This window comes from Pithys albifrons, chromosome 6 (genome assembly GCF_047495875.1).
Source record: "Pithys albifrons albifrons isolate INPA30051 chromosome 6, PitAlb_v1, whole genome shotgun sequence".
Lineage (NCBI taxonomy): Eukaryota > Metazoa > Chordata > Aves > Passeriformes > Thamnophilidae > Pithys > Pithys albifrons.
In genome coordinates this window covers 32583929-32598944 of record NC_092463.1, presented here as the reverse complement: position 1 = coordinate 32598944, position 15016 = coordinate 32583929, and the positions used below count along the sequence as shown (strand labels likewise).

At 44.6% G+C, this 15016-nt stretch overlaps 1 protein-coding gene across 1 annotated transcript; it reads right to left on the bottom strand.

Annotated features, from left to right (window-relative positions):
- Positions 1-2683: 2683 nt before the first annotated feature.
- On the bottom strand, positions 2684-13313 carry GREM1 (gremlin 1, DAN family BMP antagonist). The gene is made up of 2 exons (XM_071559444.1): positions 13105-13313; positions 2684-6430 (listed from the first exon to the last, which is right to left on the bottom strand). Exons 1-2 carry the CDS (start codon positions 13311-13313, stop codon positions 5875-5877), a joined length of 765 nt encoding a protein of 254 aa, XP_071415545.1. The 3' UTR covers positions 2684-5874.
- Between the last annotated feature and the right edge of the window lie 1703 nt (positions 13314-15016).

Genomic DNA, 15016 nt, shown 5'->3' with positions numbered 1-15016 from the left:
AAACAATCTTCTTTTATGTCTGTATACAATTCAATTTTTGTATCTTGCTCCTTGATCATTCAAAAAAAGCAGATTATGAATTTTATTTTCAAGACTCTTAGAAAATAGTAAGGGAGCAAGAGACATTAAAATTTCTATACTCCTACATCCAGACCCACGAAAACTAGAGGAGGAATTCAGGCAGCCAGAAGCCACATATTGTCAAAGGGCACCTTAAAGTCATCAGCTACATTCTCAGGCAGGCAGTGTAGACAGACTTCAGATGTTTTTATGAAGCTACATTACCAGGTAGCATCAAAAATCTGCACTGGGATTCCTCATGATATCTGTGCATTGTCGTGACCTTCTGGTTTCAGTCTTAGCTGATTAGAAACAATAAAACAAGGTGTCTGAATCTTACAAGTAATATTTTTGATACCTTAAGCCCAAGAACTGATGGTTATTAAAAATATGCACCAGTGATATCTCCATTGTTTTGCCTGTACACGTTAATTTTTCACTCCTTGAAATTTTAAAAGATGCAACTCTCGCCTTCAGAAGCCTTTGGTTAGTGCAACCATCCACGTAAGAACCATGACTCTGAAGAAATTTTGGGTCTTCTACCAATATTGACTGTTGTATCTCAGTAATGAATGAAGTGGTTTCTAAGGCAGGTTTGAGTTATTTGAAGTGAGTAAGAGCTACGTTTTTGAAAAAGCAAAGTAAAAGTGTGCAAGGGCGTAATTTGGTTAAGCAAACAAGACTTCTCACCTGTCTTCTACTACTGACTTGGTTGTTCTCTTTCAGGAAACCTTTTGGAGCTAAACGCTCTGTCTACTCCTGTACATTGGGAAAGGAACATCAGTCCCCAAGTGTCCAGTTCTAATGCTCTCTTTCTCTTTCCCCACCCCAGCTCAGGAGAAGGTAAATTACAAGGTGAAGTTACTGCATCGTTTATGCAAATGCAATGTCCCTCTTCCCAGACAGGCACTGCTGCTGACAGGCAGCTGAAGCAGAGCCACGACGCTGTCTGTCCCACTGACCCATCCAGGCCACACTATGCCTACTGTGCGCATCTGTTGCTCAGATGTGCACACGTGCTTCGCAAATCTAACATTCTCTTGATGCCTCAGACTCACAATGTGTGTGCAAGTCAACTGCTCAGCACATGGGAGACAGCACACACAGAAATCTAGCCTGTCTCACTGTGGAGAGAGAGGAGTCATTTCTATCTGCATCTCTGAAAGCAGATTAAGGTGTGTGAATTCTCTCTCTGTTATCTTCTTTTGATTTCTGTAACCATCTACAAAGCCCATGGGACTTCACAGCGGAGGTGTCTTCAATTCAAAGCTGGTATGCAGCACAAATGCAAATTATAATGGATTCCTGAGCTTGTTAGCATATAAATAATAAGACCATGGCACTACAGAGTACTAGAAAGGTAATTCCAGGTTTTTCTCTGGTCTAAATATTCAAATAAAGATATGTATGCACATCTTGTCAAGAAAACATATTCTGCTCAACTGTGCCTAAATCTCAGATCAGAAGAAGTCAATTACCTTCTAAAAATAATTATTATTAGCTAATGCTTTTATCTTTTCAGTAAGTTTTGGAAGCACAAAAATACTAGAAGAGAAGGAAGACTAAACAGTAAAACCTTTAGAAGTCCCCAGCCAACCAGTACTACTGGACTGTTCAGCTCCATTGTTTTGTCAGGGAAGAACACACTGGATCTTACCAGCACCCAGCTTTTCAGAACTGGAAATGGGGCGTCTGACCTTTTTTCTCTGGTTGTCTGTATGTGTGCCTCAGGAAAACACTGCATGCTGTTCCCCCATATAACTGTGTATCTGACTGTATCATCCATTTCTTGGAACTGAAAGGTGTGAGTCTGAGAATGGCTGGGCCTCTGTTGCTGCTTGGAGGTGGACATGGAATCAGAGAAGGATGGCGGTCCCTAGCAAAGCAGCTGCTACACAAGGGCAGCCAAAGCCACTACTCCTGCAGATGGCAGGACTGCACAGAGCTCTGCACTGACCGACCAAGTCCATCACACATCTGACAAGGTGGCAGGTTGAAGAGGTAAAATTTGTGCCACTACTGCCTATTTCCCACTGGTGGAGTGGCAAGTTCAAAGAAACCTCTTCTCTCTTGGTGCAGTCTTTCCTCAACTCTGGCCTGGTGCAAATGCTGCCAGCAGGCACAAATGTTCCTGTTCTCTTTTTATCATTTTTTTATCTCCTCTCTCCCTTTTTGCAGCTTTTAATGTGCTGTATTGTAAAGGTGTTCCTTGCTCTTTTTTCCTAAAAGTGGGACTAAACTGCTAGCTAGACATAAAACTGAGATAATGGTGTAAGGTAGGCATGCTGACCCCAGTTTTAACTCTCCAACAATTCAAAATTAATTTTGAACTGTCACTGTATGGTTTACAAGGGGAAAAGTGTGAGCAAAGTTGAGATTTTCCTTCTATAAATTGTGAAAGGGTGAGGGGGAAGTGACAGATCTCATTTAAAAACCTTACTGAAGAAGCTGTGTTGAATGATGGTGCCATTGCTTGTCTCTGTGTCTCTTTGTCATAATGTAAACCCCTTTATAATTAGAAGAAACCACAGAAGTCAGAGTAGAGAACAACAGATCCAGAAAGAGCTGGAAACTTAGGAAGAAAGAAAAAAATCCCAAACAACAATAGACACAAGCTGGAGAAGATATTTTATTTATTTGTTAGTAGTAGTTAAAATGACGTACAAAATGCTGGAAAGAAAAGACTCCAATTCTATTCAGTTACAAAATAATTAAAACTTCATTTTAAACCAAGTTTTGCTTTGTGAGACCGAGCGTGAAAATACTCCAGCCTTAGGTTATATAGTCCATTGTTTTTAGAATAAAGCAGACATTTAAATACATATTGTGGTTGACATTAAATATCTCATATAATTGTAAGTTAGCAGAACTTTCTTAGTCTCAGGCAATAACTAGCAATTCATAAAAGTTCTTTGTATAACATTTACATGAGGGAGGGGAGGATCTGCCTCAAGGGGAGTTCCATCATTATCTATGCTCAGGCAGTTTTGGAGCATAACGATTTGGAATACTTTTATCAATCTTCCTTCAGAATGCTAGCTTAATCTTAAATAAGAGTCAGTAATGTTTGAAGTTTGCTTAACAGCTTAGAGTATAGGGACATGGCAGTCACTGTCAAAGACAATGGGAATTTTGCTGTCAACTTTACATGAAGAAAAAGTCATTCTTAAGGTGTTCCCATTTCTTGAACAGAAACCCAAGCTAGTCCAAAACTTCCAGCCATGACTGAGGTTGGCCCTTTCCCCTGAAATAAAAACAAAGTAATTTAAAGGAAAACAATCCTTGCCTATTATCAGTGAGAGATAATTTGTAATAAAAATAACATTAAATATCCATATCTTTCTGTTTAACTATTCACATTCCACACAGTGGAAATCTACCTCCTTTAATTCCAGATTTTAAAACTGGATTTTAAAATCCATGAAGAAATGTGTCAAACCTACTGAGTGAGAGTACACCAAATGAAATGCATTTTAATAATATCAATCAATGAGTTGCAATCTCTTAATCTTACAAACACAGGCCTCACAGCACTGGATTTTACAGTAAAAATAGATTAGTTGTAGAGATGCAGGATATCACCAATAAATGTCTGATTCACTGTATAACAGGTGGGACAACTAATATAATGAGGCCATACAGGATGAATCTGCAACATGTCACTCATCCTGTATGTCTCCCTTTGGACATTACTAAGGGTGGAGTTGTCTTCCTCAGCATTGGATGGCACGAAATGCTGTAAAAATAATCACCTTGTGGCTGAGAGAGGCATCTGGTGTGAGAGAGAACAGTTATACTGATATTGGATAGTGGAAAATATTGCTGCTGATTAGGGAAACTGAGTCCTGGGCTATCAGAGACCCTTCAAACAGTAAGTGTGGACCTAACTCCCATTTCACTAATATCAGTAATGTCAGGGTTGCTTTCAGGCCCACTACTGACTCTCCCATAGGAACATGCCTTTACTTCGGCACACACTGGACAGGACCAGCCGCTGAGGGCTCGCAGGCACAGGCACAGGCACAGGCACAGGCACAGGCAGGGAGGTGTGCAGCACCCTGTCAGCTGTTCAGCAGCCAGCTGGAAAGCGCCCTTGCAGAGGCAGCACCCAGGACAGCATGAGCAGTCTGCACACCATGTGATGTCAGATATCACCAGTGAGTCAACACCCAGGCTTCCCATCAAGTGCCCAGGAAGGCAAGGACAACAAGTATTGAAGGGCTGCCTCTCTGGTCCACTGGCCCAGAACACACCTCACTAGAATGACTTCTTTTGCAGGACCTTCTGTGCTCTTAGCAAAACCTACAGCCCTGATCAACTTTAAGCTTCTTATCCTGAAGGAAAGAAAAGACAGGATAACCTCACAGGTGAAAGTTATCAAGCTGTTGAAAGTAGTGTATCCCCTTCTATGTTTTTTTCTCCCCAAATGAGAGGGTCAGTAGCCCTCAATTTTCAGGAAATTCTCTTTACTTACTCCAAATCCAGTTTAAATGCAAGTCTGTGGTCAAAGACAGAAAAAAAGAATCATTGCTGGCAAAGTTCTGCATCTCTGTTTCAACAAACTGCATGCCTGTGGCAAAGCTAAAATAACAATCACAATGCAATGTTTACTAGTCATGAATGTCGTGTCTTTTGTCTCTTGTGTGGTTATTGCATTTGCAGTCACATGATGCTTGTTTTAATTTTTGCTTTGCTCTTTATGTACTAAATTACTGCCATTCTGTACTTGATCTTGGTTAGCAAGATTTTTGTGCTGTGGCTATGTATTTTTTATGCATGTGTGTGAAAAAGAGAAGGCAATTGGATACACACACTAAAGTATGCATACTCATTGCATGTATGGATAGATACCACTGATACTGCATGTACATATATATGTAGATATGAAGAATAACTGATATCAGAAATACAAGACATGAAATTAATCTAGTAGCATAAGAATGGGGTTTGATTGATTTAGAGAGCCATTAGAATCCAGAAGTATATTTATAGCCTTGAATATAGTTTCTTTTTAATTTATGTAATATATGACTAGGTATATAAATTAAAGCAAAACATAAACAGAAGACAATATCTCTTCCTCTGTGTCTTCCTATTTATGTATCTTTCCTTTTTCTTCTCCCTTTTGTACTGTCCCTGTCTACTTGCTTTGTCCTTTTGCTTTCTAAGTTGCTGTAGCTCTGTTTTCCATCCACCTATAGTGACTTTTCAACACTACCACATCCACCCATTGTTCTCCAGACATGGCTTTTGGATTACAACTATTTTTTGAAGAAGCATGTTACAAAGTCTTGACACGACAGCTATTTTCAGTGATGACTTTGCTACACTTTAAACTGTTTTTTTTCTATTTTGTATATAAGAATAGATTCATGCTTTCAAATGTACTGTCCTCTCACTTTGATGTTTTGTGTAATACAGTAAAAGCAAATAGCATGAAAGGTGAACATTCACAAAACACACAGCTCCACTTTCCCAGCAAGCAGCAAAAAATGTGAATATACTCTAGAAAACCTAATTTATTACTGTGGGTAAACAGGATTTTTTAAATATTTTATACCCTTGTTATTTTTTTTTTGCAGTGAACATTCAGATATTTGCTTGTACATATCTGTTTTTTACCTCACATACACATGCCCTTTCCTTACATCAATTTTTTCTTTCTTTTCGGGGGGGGCGGTTTTTTGTTTTACTTAATTCACTAGGTCCCTTTCACTTTTGTCCAGCCTCGAGGGTATGCTAGTTCATGCCACTCACTCTCACACTGGCAATGACTGGGTTCAGTCAGAGTGCAATTGCTACTGTTGTCTCAGTTTAGTCCAGGTCAATCGATATACACCGGCACTCCTTAACTCGGGTGATTCTTTTCTTCTTTCTCGGGGGCTGAAGTTCAGGGCAATTGAGTGTAACAGTCATGGTGGTGAATTTCTTGGGCTTGCAGAAGGAACAAGACTGGAAGGAGCCTTCTTCTTTACGGACATGCCTGGGGATGTAGAAGGAATTGCACTGGCCGTAGCAGAACCTGTTGATAATGGTACGACTATTGCAGCCTTCTTCATGGATAGTTTGTTTGAGGGGTTGAGTTTTACACCAATCCCGCTTTAGATATTTGCGCTCAGTGATGTGCAAAGCCTCCTGACTGGACTCCAGCACCTCTTCAGCAGGCATCGAGGTGCCTTTTCCTCGTTCTCGATGCCTAGAGCCTGATTGCTGCTGTGTCTGCACTTGCTCTGAATCATTGGGCTGATCTTTGTCAGGAGGAGGGATAGCACCTTGAGATCCACGATTCCTCTTTCTCCCTTCAGCTGCTGGTAGCAGAAATCCCATCAAAAGAAACAAGGCACCGATGGCATACAGTGTGCGGACCATCCTGTAGGAAGGAAGTTGAGGAAATAAAGCACATTGTGGGTTTTAGATATCAACAGAAGACAGGTATGCAGTAAATTTTCAGTCCCATAAAAGAAATGTGTGCACACACACTATTGTAAAAGATACGCTTTTAGCCTTTACCAGCTGGAAAGCTGTTTCCAAATCACCAAGTGATAAAAGCTTTCAAATGGAGTGATTGAAAGTCAGAGGCTAACGTAAGTCCAAACAGAAATTTATTTTGTGTACTCTTCATGTTTTTCCAGCTCTTTCCTTCATGTATATTACCCTAGTCCTCATTCCCTTCTTATAGCTCACTGACATTAGGAAGATTGCTCCTGACTTGTAATGGTGGAAGAACAAATCTTACATTACACAAGGATTTATTATTATGACACAGCTATCTACAACACCAGACAACCAGTGTTTGACTCAGCAGATCTAATCTAGCTGTGTTCCTTAGTCTGACTCAGAAGCTTTGTACAGTTTCTTGCATAATATACATCCAGTATGTAATGTGTATGCTGTATCCACCTGTTGCCTGAATTACAACATCCCAAGCTCTATCACTTTGCACCTCTAAAAGGAGCCAATACACCTGAGTGTTACGGTGCTTACACTAAGAGACATGCAACAAGTGAGGCAACCATAATGAAAGAATATTTAGGTATAGGTTAAAAGAGATGCATCAATAATTTCAGATCGCACCTTCTCGCATATTACTTTGAATCCTTTACAAAAGTAATACAAATGCAATCACAGTCTTAAGAATTTTTTGGATCTCTGAATTTTATTCATTATATGCAGAATGACATTGAAGGGACATACAAGGACAGAACAGTTTCATTTATGACATTAAATATCATACAGTTTTTGCACACACAAAAAAAGACTACTTCAAGAAGTGCAGTTAAGTGGAGATGATCAGGTCTTTCAAACCTGTGTGCCTGCTCCAATCTAATTAATAGCACGGGAACAACCTTTCTTGCCACACTTACTCCACTGTATCTCCTGATTCCCAAAGCTCTGAGTTCTTTAGGCTGTTCAGTCAGCTTAAGATAGCAACCAGGCTAAAAGAAACTCAACAGCTGTCACACCCTCCCAAAAGTACGGTGGTCTCTGAGTTTTTCTGAAAGCCAGGGATGTGGTAGCAAGACAGACAAATGAGGGAATAGGTCTCTGGGGGACCCTCCCCATAGGAACTTGGAAGAAGCCACTAGAAATGAGCAATTCCTTGCCAAAAAAAAACCAAAAAAACCAAACCTATAAAACTCTTAAAATTGTGAAGAAGCACAGGCACTAAAAGAATGTAAGAAGAACTGTGAAAAACTGGGAAGAACTGTGAAAAAAAACCCTTTAGGAAGTCAGTGTCTTCTACCTGCTTGAAGTGCTGCAGTTGCATTCCTTATTTGACTTGTTTTATCAGTATGGAAAAAATTAGTGTTTGAGCTGAAGAGTCCTGCTTGTGTTACTACCCAAGAAACACATGAAACCAAGGGCACTGTCCTGAACGGCTTTATCCGTTCTGTCTGAGACCACACAACTAGGCAGGAAAGCAGCCAAATGCCAATGCTGTGAGGGCCACCTAGAGACTCAGCTGAGGCTCAGGGTAAGTACCATTTGCTATAAAAGATAACTGCTAATTTCTGAATTACTAGGTTTTCCAGACACAAGGAGAGAATAAGTGTTATGCTGCTCAAAAAGCATTTCTCATTGAATGAATTGGGAAAGGAATTTCTGAAGTAGAAATATATCATTGGGGTGTTCAGGGATATTCAGGGAGTTGCTCATGGATCTAATATTTTAAGTGTTTTTCTACAGATTTTTAGAGCCCCTGGAGCTCACAATATACATCATAAATATATGCATTTGTTTAATTCATTTATGTTTATGTACCAGCATGTCCTATGTTTGTCAGAATCTACAGGCTTCAAGCGATGGGTGTAAAAATTACACTCTTACTGACTCCAACAGACAATTTGGAAGGGCTGCTTTTAATATATAAATGAAATATGTTATGGGACATACAATTTTAAAAACATTAAGGCTCTGACAAAGAGCAAAAAAAAAGTTCAGATTCTAATTAAAGATTAATGCAGCATAATTTCAGGTGTCAGCCTGGACTTCACATTTTCTGGGTTTTCCTGATTTCTATTACAACCTAAATGTTACTTACACATAGGGTGTTTTAATTTTAATTTTGTCTTAAAAATAATTTTTTAAAAAGAGTTATAAACCACTGATTATTTCCTCAGGAGACTGAAATGATTTCTTTCAAAACTATTACTATTTCCCTCACGACTGTATTCCTATGCTCTATTTAAACAGTATTTTAATATGTGCTTTATTTATTCAACATGGCGCCAGAGCCTTAAAAGAAAAAAAATGAAAGTAATTACATGCAAATGAAAATAAATTACTAGTTTATAAGCAGTGCCATAAAACTTCAGGTGTTTGTTTAGTGCCCACAACGTAGTTGAGGTTCCATGCATATTCCTGGAGTACTTTTATTTTTAAAACTGATGACCTCCACATTGCTTCACCTTTTTCTTCCCATAGATGTGTGATCAATGACACAGTAGGGTCTAGTCATATGAAAATGAGGTGTATTTTGGGATGGCAATTTGGGGGAAATTTCAAGGTAATATTTACTGTTGGAAGGTCTGTATCCCAGATTCATGCATCTTTATTAGGCATGTGCTCAACCCTAAGGAAGGGCAAGCATGTGTTTCAATGTAATCCTAAACTGAAGGGAAATGTAATTTTTCACTGAGTTGGTTTCCAGCCTTAAAGGTGGAAGCTACATTATATGCTCATAAAAGAAATTGTCACCCAAATGAAAATTAGCCTCTCAGCAGAATCATTTGTTATGGGCACTTCCAAAAAACACATCTAAAAGTAATCCAACCATTTAAGGATAAATACAGGTTAAATACAGAAGAGGCTGGGTGAACTTGAAGATCCCCACAGCAGCTCAAGCAGGACCCTTTTCTAATAGTAAGTTATTAAACATTTATTAAAAGACTAAGGAATTTTTTAAAATGCAAAATACAAAGGAACATGAAGTGGTATGCCTTAGGAAGGGAAGCAGCCAAAGTGCATCACCTTTGGTCACAGGGCAATGCATTTGCTTATGAGAGAAGATAACACCTCTGCTTACATTAGGAAGTGAAGTAGTTCATCTATCTATGAGTTAGCAGTTGTGAATTTTTCCTTACAGGGTCTTTTTATTACTGAAAAAAAATAAAAGGAACACAGAAGAGGACAGTAGAAGTAACTAAAATCAGTGTCACCATACTCAAAGTTTAACTGAAGAGAAATCTCTCCTGAAATAAATGTTTTCTCTCCTCACTACAGTCATAACTCTGCAAAAATAATAACTCTGGAGCTTGGGCAGAAACTGTGAAAATCAGGCTGTAAAAGCTTATATTCCAAATTTCTGCAAAATTTTCATTATTTCACACTATATTGGCTGTTACACTGGCATAACCAGAAATCCTCTTGAGATTCCATGTGAAAATCCTTTGAACAAACAGATGACCACAACCAAGTTGGTCCATTTCCACTTATTTAATTCAGATCCAGAGAGATATGATAAAACTAATATTTTTAAAAGTAAGTCAATACACCAAAAATCCGTATTTCACTGCTGAATTCCACTTTTCATCATCTGCAAGCTCTTAACCTTAAAGCCAAAAGAAGTTTTATCGCTGACTTCAAATAGAAGCAGAATTGTGCCCTAACACTGGTATCACTTCATATGTGGATTATCTAGAGCCTTAGATCTCATAATCTAAAAGAGAAATTTGTGGATCAGTATTAGCAACCATTGACAGAGAAGTGTCAATGCTTTCAGGTTTATTACTTCATGCAATTAAGCTATAATTTTTAATTTATACACATGTCAGTTCCTAGATAGAATTTCCCTATGAGAGTTCCCAGGCAGAGTCAGAAAGTTACTACTGAAATTTTTAGCACAAAGCAACTTGTATAAAAGAACTGGATGGAAACTTGGTTCTCTTGAAATATACAGCATAATTCTCACAGACCTCAGCAGGTCCATAGTTTCATCTGTGAACCAGATTTACTAGGACAATATTATGATGAGCCGTGGGCTCCTGTGCTTCACAAAAACATGGAAAATAATCTGAAGACCTAAAAGAAAAGCATATTTGGTGGCCTTCAAACACTAGCCAAAGAAAAAGGAAAAACAATCCCTTTGACTACTGAAGAAAATTGAAGTGGTTTATGTCCCAAAGGATCAGAATAATTTTATGGCTCACTTATTACATATGAGTTACAGAAATAGTCTTATGTAATGTTTTCATAGTTCACAGATCTGTATTTTTGAAGATAAAAAAAGGCATGGCAATGGCAGTTCCCAGAAAACTTCCTTCTTTTTTTTTCAGAGATCAAAACAGCAAAACTAACATCTCCGTTTGGTAGAATTTGGATACATTTACATTTCAGATAATTGCTTCATCAGAGTCATAGAGACGGGCCTTTTTGAGACATGTAATGAACATAGGCAGCAATTTAAAAAGAAACAAACCAAACCAAACCAACCAAAGAGAAAACCTTGAAACTTTGAGAATTTCCGCTTCCAGAAAGCATTTTTCTGCAGGACACCCTACAGGACTCCAGGAAAGCTGAACATCATAGTGGGCATGGCTGGTACCAAACCCGAATTAACCTTGCCTAAAGACGCCCACGCAGACTGACAGCTCCATTTCCCAGCACGAAACCCCCCTCAGAGAGATTTGCTCACGGAGCCCTAAAACAACAGGAATAGCTTTGCTCCTGTGCACAGCCATGCGTGCTGAAGAGGAGAGAGTCTTCAGGAGACAATACGCATTTCTGGATGGCATTGCCGAGAGGAAAAAAAATAAATACTTTAGCACAGTTTCGCACTGGATGCTAAAGAGAAGCAGAGAGCTACGGGCATCGGTGCCCTTTTTCGCTCATATACAGCCCTACCGCACGCTGGCTGGTTGCTGCGGGCTTGGCTCAGTGAGGAGCGGGGCAGGAGCGGGGCGCTTCTCCAGCTCCCAGGTCACCCGGCTGGGCTCGGGGATAGCTGGGCTTGGAGGTCCAGCTGGAGCTTCTCCCAAAAGCTTCTCCCAAAACAGATGACCAAACCACGCGTCCTGACAGCAGCAGGAGAGCCGAACTCGCTGGTGTTACAGAGCCCCCGCCCATGAAAAAGGAGGTTTTCCCAGCGCTGGATCTCAGCCCTGATGACTGCAACGCGCTTCGATTGCGATCCTGTCACCGCGAGGAGCTACAGCGAGACAGCAGGAGCGAGGTCACAGCCGACGGCCGGGGAGGGAGCAGCGGGCCGGGGGCCGCGCACCTTCCCAGCCCCTGCCACCGCGGCGCCCCCCGCGTCGACCAGGACGGCCCCGGCCGGGGCAGAACGGCCCCGCCGCACCGCGCAAGCCGACGAGGTAAGACGCGACTGTCGCTGAGGGCAGTCTGGCTGCGCCGCAGGGATCGCCGGCGGCCGTCAAGGGGGAGAGGCTGCAGGTTTAGCTTGGCTTAACCCGGAGCGGCTCCCCGCGGGCGCGGACGCTGCTCGCGGCGGCTGGAGACACCGCCCGGCTGTGCCCCCGGGCCTCCGTCGAGGCTTATCCAACGGAGGACGAACCTCCTGAGGTAACTGCCGCCTCCCTGGGGGATCGCACTGAAACGGACGAGGCAAGTAAGCAAAACTCGCCCAGGAGGGGAAAACCCTTCGCCAAGCGGCGCCGCTGGCCCGGGGCCGAGAGGAGAGCGGCCCCTCCGCGCCCGCGGGGCAGCAAGGGCTCGCCGCCCGGCGGGGAGGGCTCGGGTCACTCCGGCCTGCCCGAGGGGTCTGTCAGGGCGGAGAAGGGGAATGGTGGCGGACGGATACACAGAGCCGTCGGGGGACTAAAAGCCCTGGCTCCGAGTCAGGTGGGAGGGCAGGGCGCGGAGGCGCCAGAGGGCGCCAAGCGCAGCGGTGGAGCCGCGTCCCGTCCCGCCCGACGGCGCCCGAGGCCGTGCGGAGACGGCCGCGCTGCTGGTGCAGACTCTCAGCTCCGCGCCCCGACCCCGCTGGCACACAGCGAGTCTCCCGCGCGGTACGATCCCCACCCGCCAGCAGCTCCAGGGTAACAGGGGCACACTCCGAGAAGCAGAAGTTTGCAAAGGTGGGCCAGGGCAGAGCCAGTGGCTGTGCGACCTCGTAAAGGGCCGCACGACGGGACACGACGGGACGGGTCTGACGACATCTGGGGATATGCCCCCGCCCCACTCCGTGCAGAGGCAGGGCCGGGATTTTTCCGTGTCTCGGGTGGGCGCCGAATCCAATTTGTCGGGAGTGATGCTGTAGGCGGAGATGAGAGGCAGAGCTAGAAGGGCTTTTGCAGCCCCTGTGCTTGTCAGGGGAAAGAGATGTGACGGCACCCTAACCCCCAGCACTCCGGCGGCAGGATCGGGCCGCCTCACTCCCGGCTGACGGGAGGGACGGGTGTTCCCCCCTGCAAAACCTAGGCTCCCCGGACTTTTGCTGGAAACGGTGAACGTCTCCTCCCTTTCCCCTCCCGGAAGGTTGGATAAAGCGCTTAAAATTTTGCCTCCCATAGAGACTGGCCGAACTCCGCAGACCCGTCTGCGCCCCGGCTTTGCGTGCGCGCCGCGCGTCCCGTCCCGGCTCACCTGCGTGGCGGCGGCTCCTCGGCGGGGCCCGACTCGGCGGCAGCGGCGGATCCTCGGCGGGGCCTTGGGCTCTGTGAGGCTCTGCCTGGCGGGTCACTCGTAGAGAGTGGCGTGGGAACCCGGAGTTGCCCAGGAGTCCATAGAGAGAGAGAGAGAGAGAGAGAGAGTCTCCTGCCTACAAATTGCAGCAGCGCCGAGCTGTCTCCCATTTAAATGTCTGCCAGCTGAGATCTGCTCTCCAAGCCCCTCCAGATCATTGGACAAGCGCCTCCAAAGCCCATGTTATCCGCCCCTTTTAACACTTCCATAAACTTCCACCAGGGAAAGCTTTCAGTCATCCAGATAAACACTCGACAAACTTTCCTCTCAGAGAATCGGTGCTAAAGGTCACTACTCCAAGGAATTGTTCCTGGAATGCACAAAAATTCATATTTTCCATCCCCATTAAAGTATGACATTTAAGAAGAGTTAAATCCTACTCCACCCCGCCTCCGCTGCCCTTCCGTGCACGCTGCCCTGGCCGCAGGCTGGGCTGCCGGGGCGCTTCCCTGCCCTGAGCTGGCCGCGAGTGGGGCCGCCGCGGGGGAACCCCTCACTGGTCTGCCTTGGCCTGAAGGGAGGTAGCCACCTTTGCGGCCCTCCTCTTACAAATTGGATTTGCTGAGGTTCTGCAATATGCCGGGAATTACGCAGCTTTGGCAAAAAAATCCCCCTGTGGTTATGTTTGCGTGTAGAGGATGTTAAACCGGGCGTCCATTCGCAGACCCGCGCTAATAGCTCTGCATCGTGAGGGATTGTTTTTTAGGGTGTCTGTCTTTTCTCTTTTTTTTTTTTTTAATCTCGCAAGAGGAGAGACACCTCAGGTGTCCCTTACTGCGTCTCTCGAAGGGCTGCGGGATCCCCCGCGGAGGACAGGGACAACGAAGGAGCGGCACGTCTCGCCGAGACTGAGCGCGGAGGTCGCCGGAGCCGCCCGATGGTCGGGGCGGTCATGGGGGCAGCGCAGGGCCGCTCCAGAGCCCTCGGCAGAGCGGCCACGATGCCCGAGCCAGTCTCCCCGGCGTCCCGGGGGTCCCTCGGAATTAGGGAAAAAACCAGCGTTGCCTGAGCGTTTTGCGGCCGAGCCCTTCGCACGCGCGACTCTGCGTCTGCTCGAGGCGCACCCCGAATCTGCAGCCAGCGTGGGGCTGGGGCCATCGAGGGGCAGAGCTCTGGAGGGCAAGAGGGACCCCACAACTCCGCAGTGAAGCCTGCACTTCTCCGGTGCCAGCCTGCCGGCCCATCCTCCAGGCAGCACCAGCGCTCGTTTACCGCGGACTTTTTACCACGGAGGGATGCAACGCTACCGAGAGTCATTACGGGCACGAGCAGCCTCTGAAACACGGGGTGCTTTTTGGCCTTGCCAATTAAACAGAAGACGTCTGTTAGCTGTCGCTTCCATCTGTGGACATCACGCATCAGAAAGCAAAGCTGAGCGAAGCCCTGCAAGGGACCTCAGCGTTGCAGATGGGGCTTCAAAGGTCTGTGCTCTCCTTACTGTCGGGCACAAGTTACTGCCCGTGAACCAAACGAGCCCTGCTCCTGTCACCCAGCAGTCAGCAGCCACCTTGGGCCTCAGAGAGGCCTGGATCTCACCTGGCAAAGAGAGAGTTGTATTGTCCCTGGTTTTGCAGAGGGGGAAGACGCATTAAAATGAAAGGATCCGATACATTAGGGATGCCAGAGCCAGGCAAGATGCCAAGTTTTTCACAGTTCTTTTCACAGTATTTAGCAGCAGCTTGTCCTTTGCTAAGACCAAAGCATGGGTCCCCTTAGTGCCAGTTACATAGGTGAGTGCTTAGCAACAGCTTGATAAAAAAGAATCGCTTCAGTCACAGGGCAAGTGGCCATAGTACAGTGGTAGATGATAGCA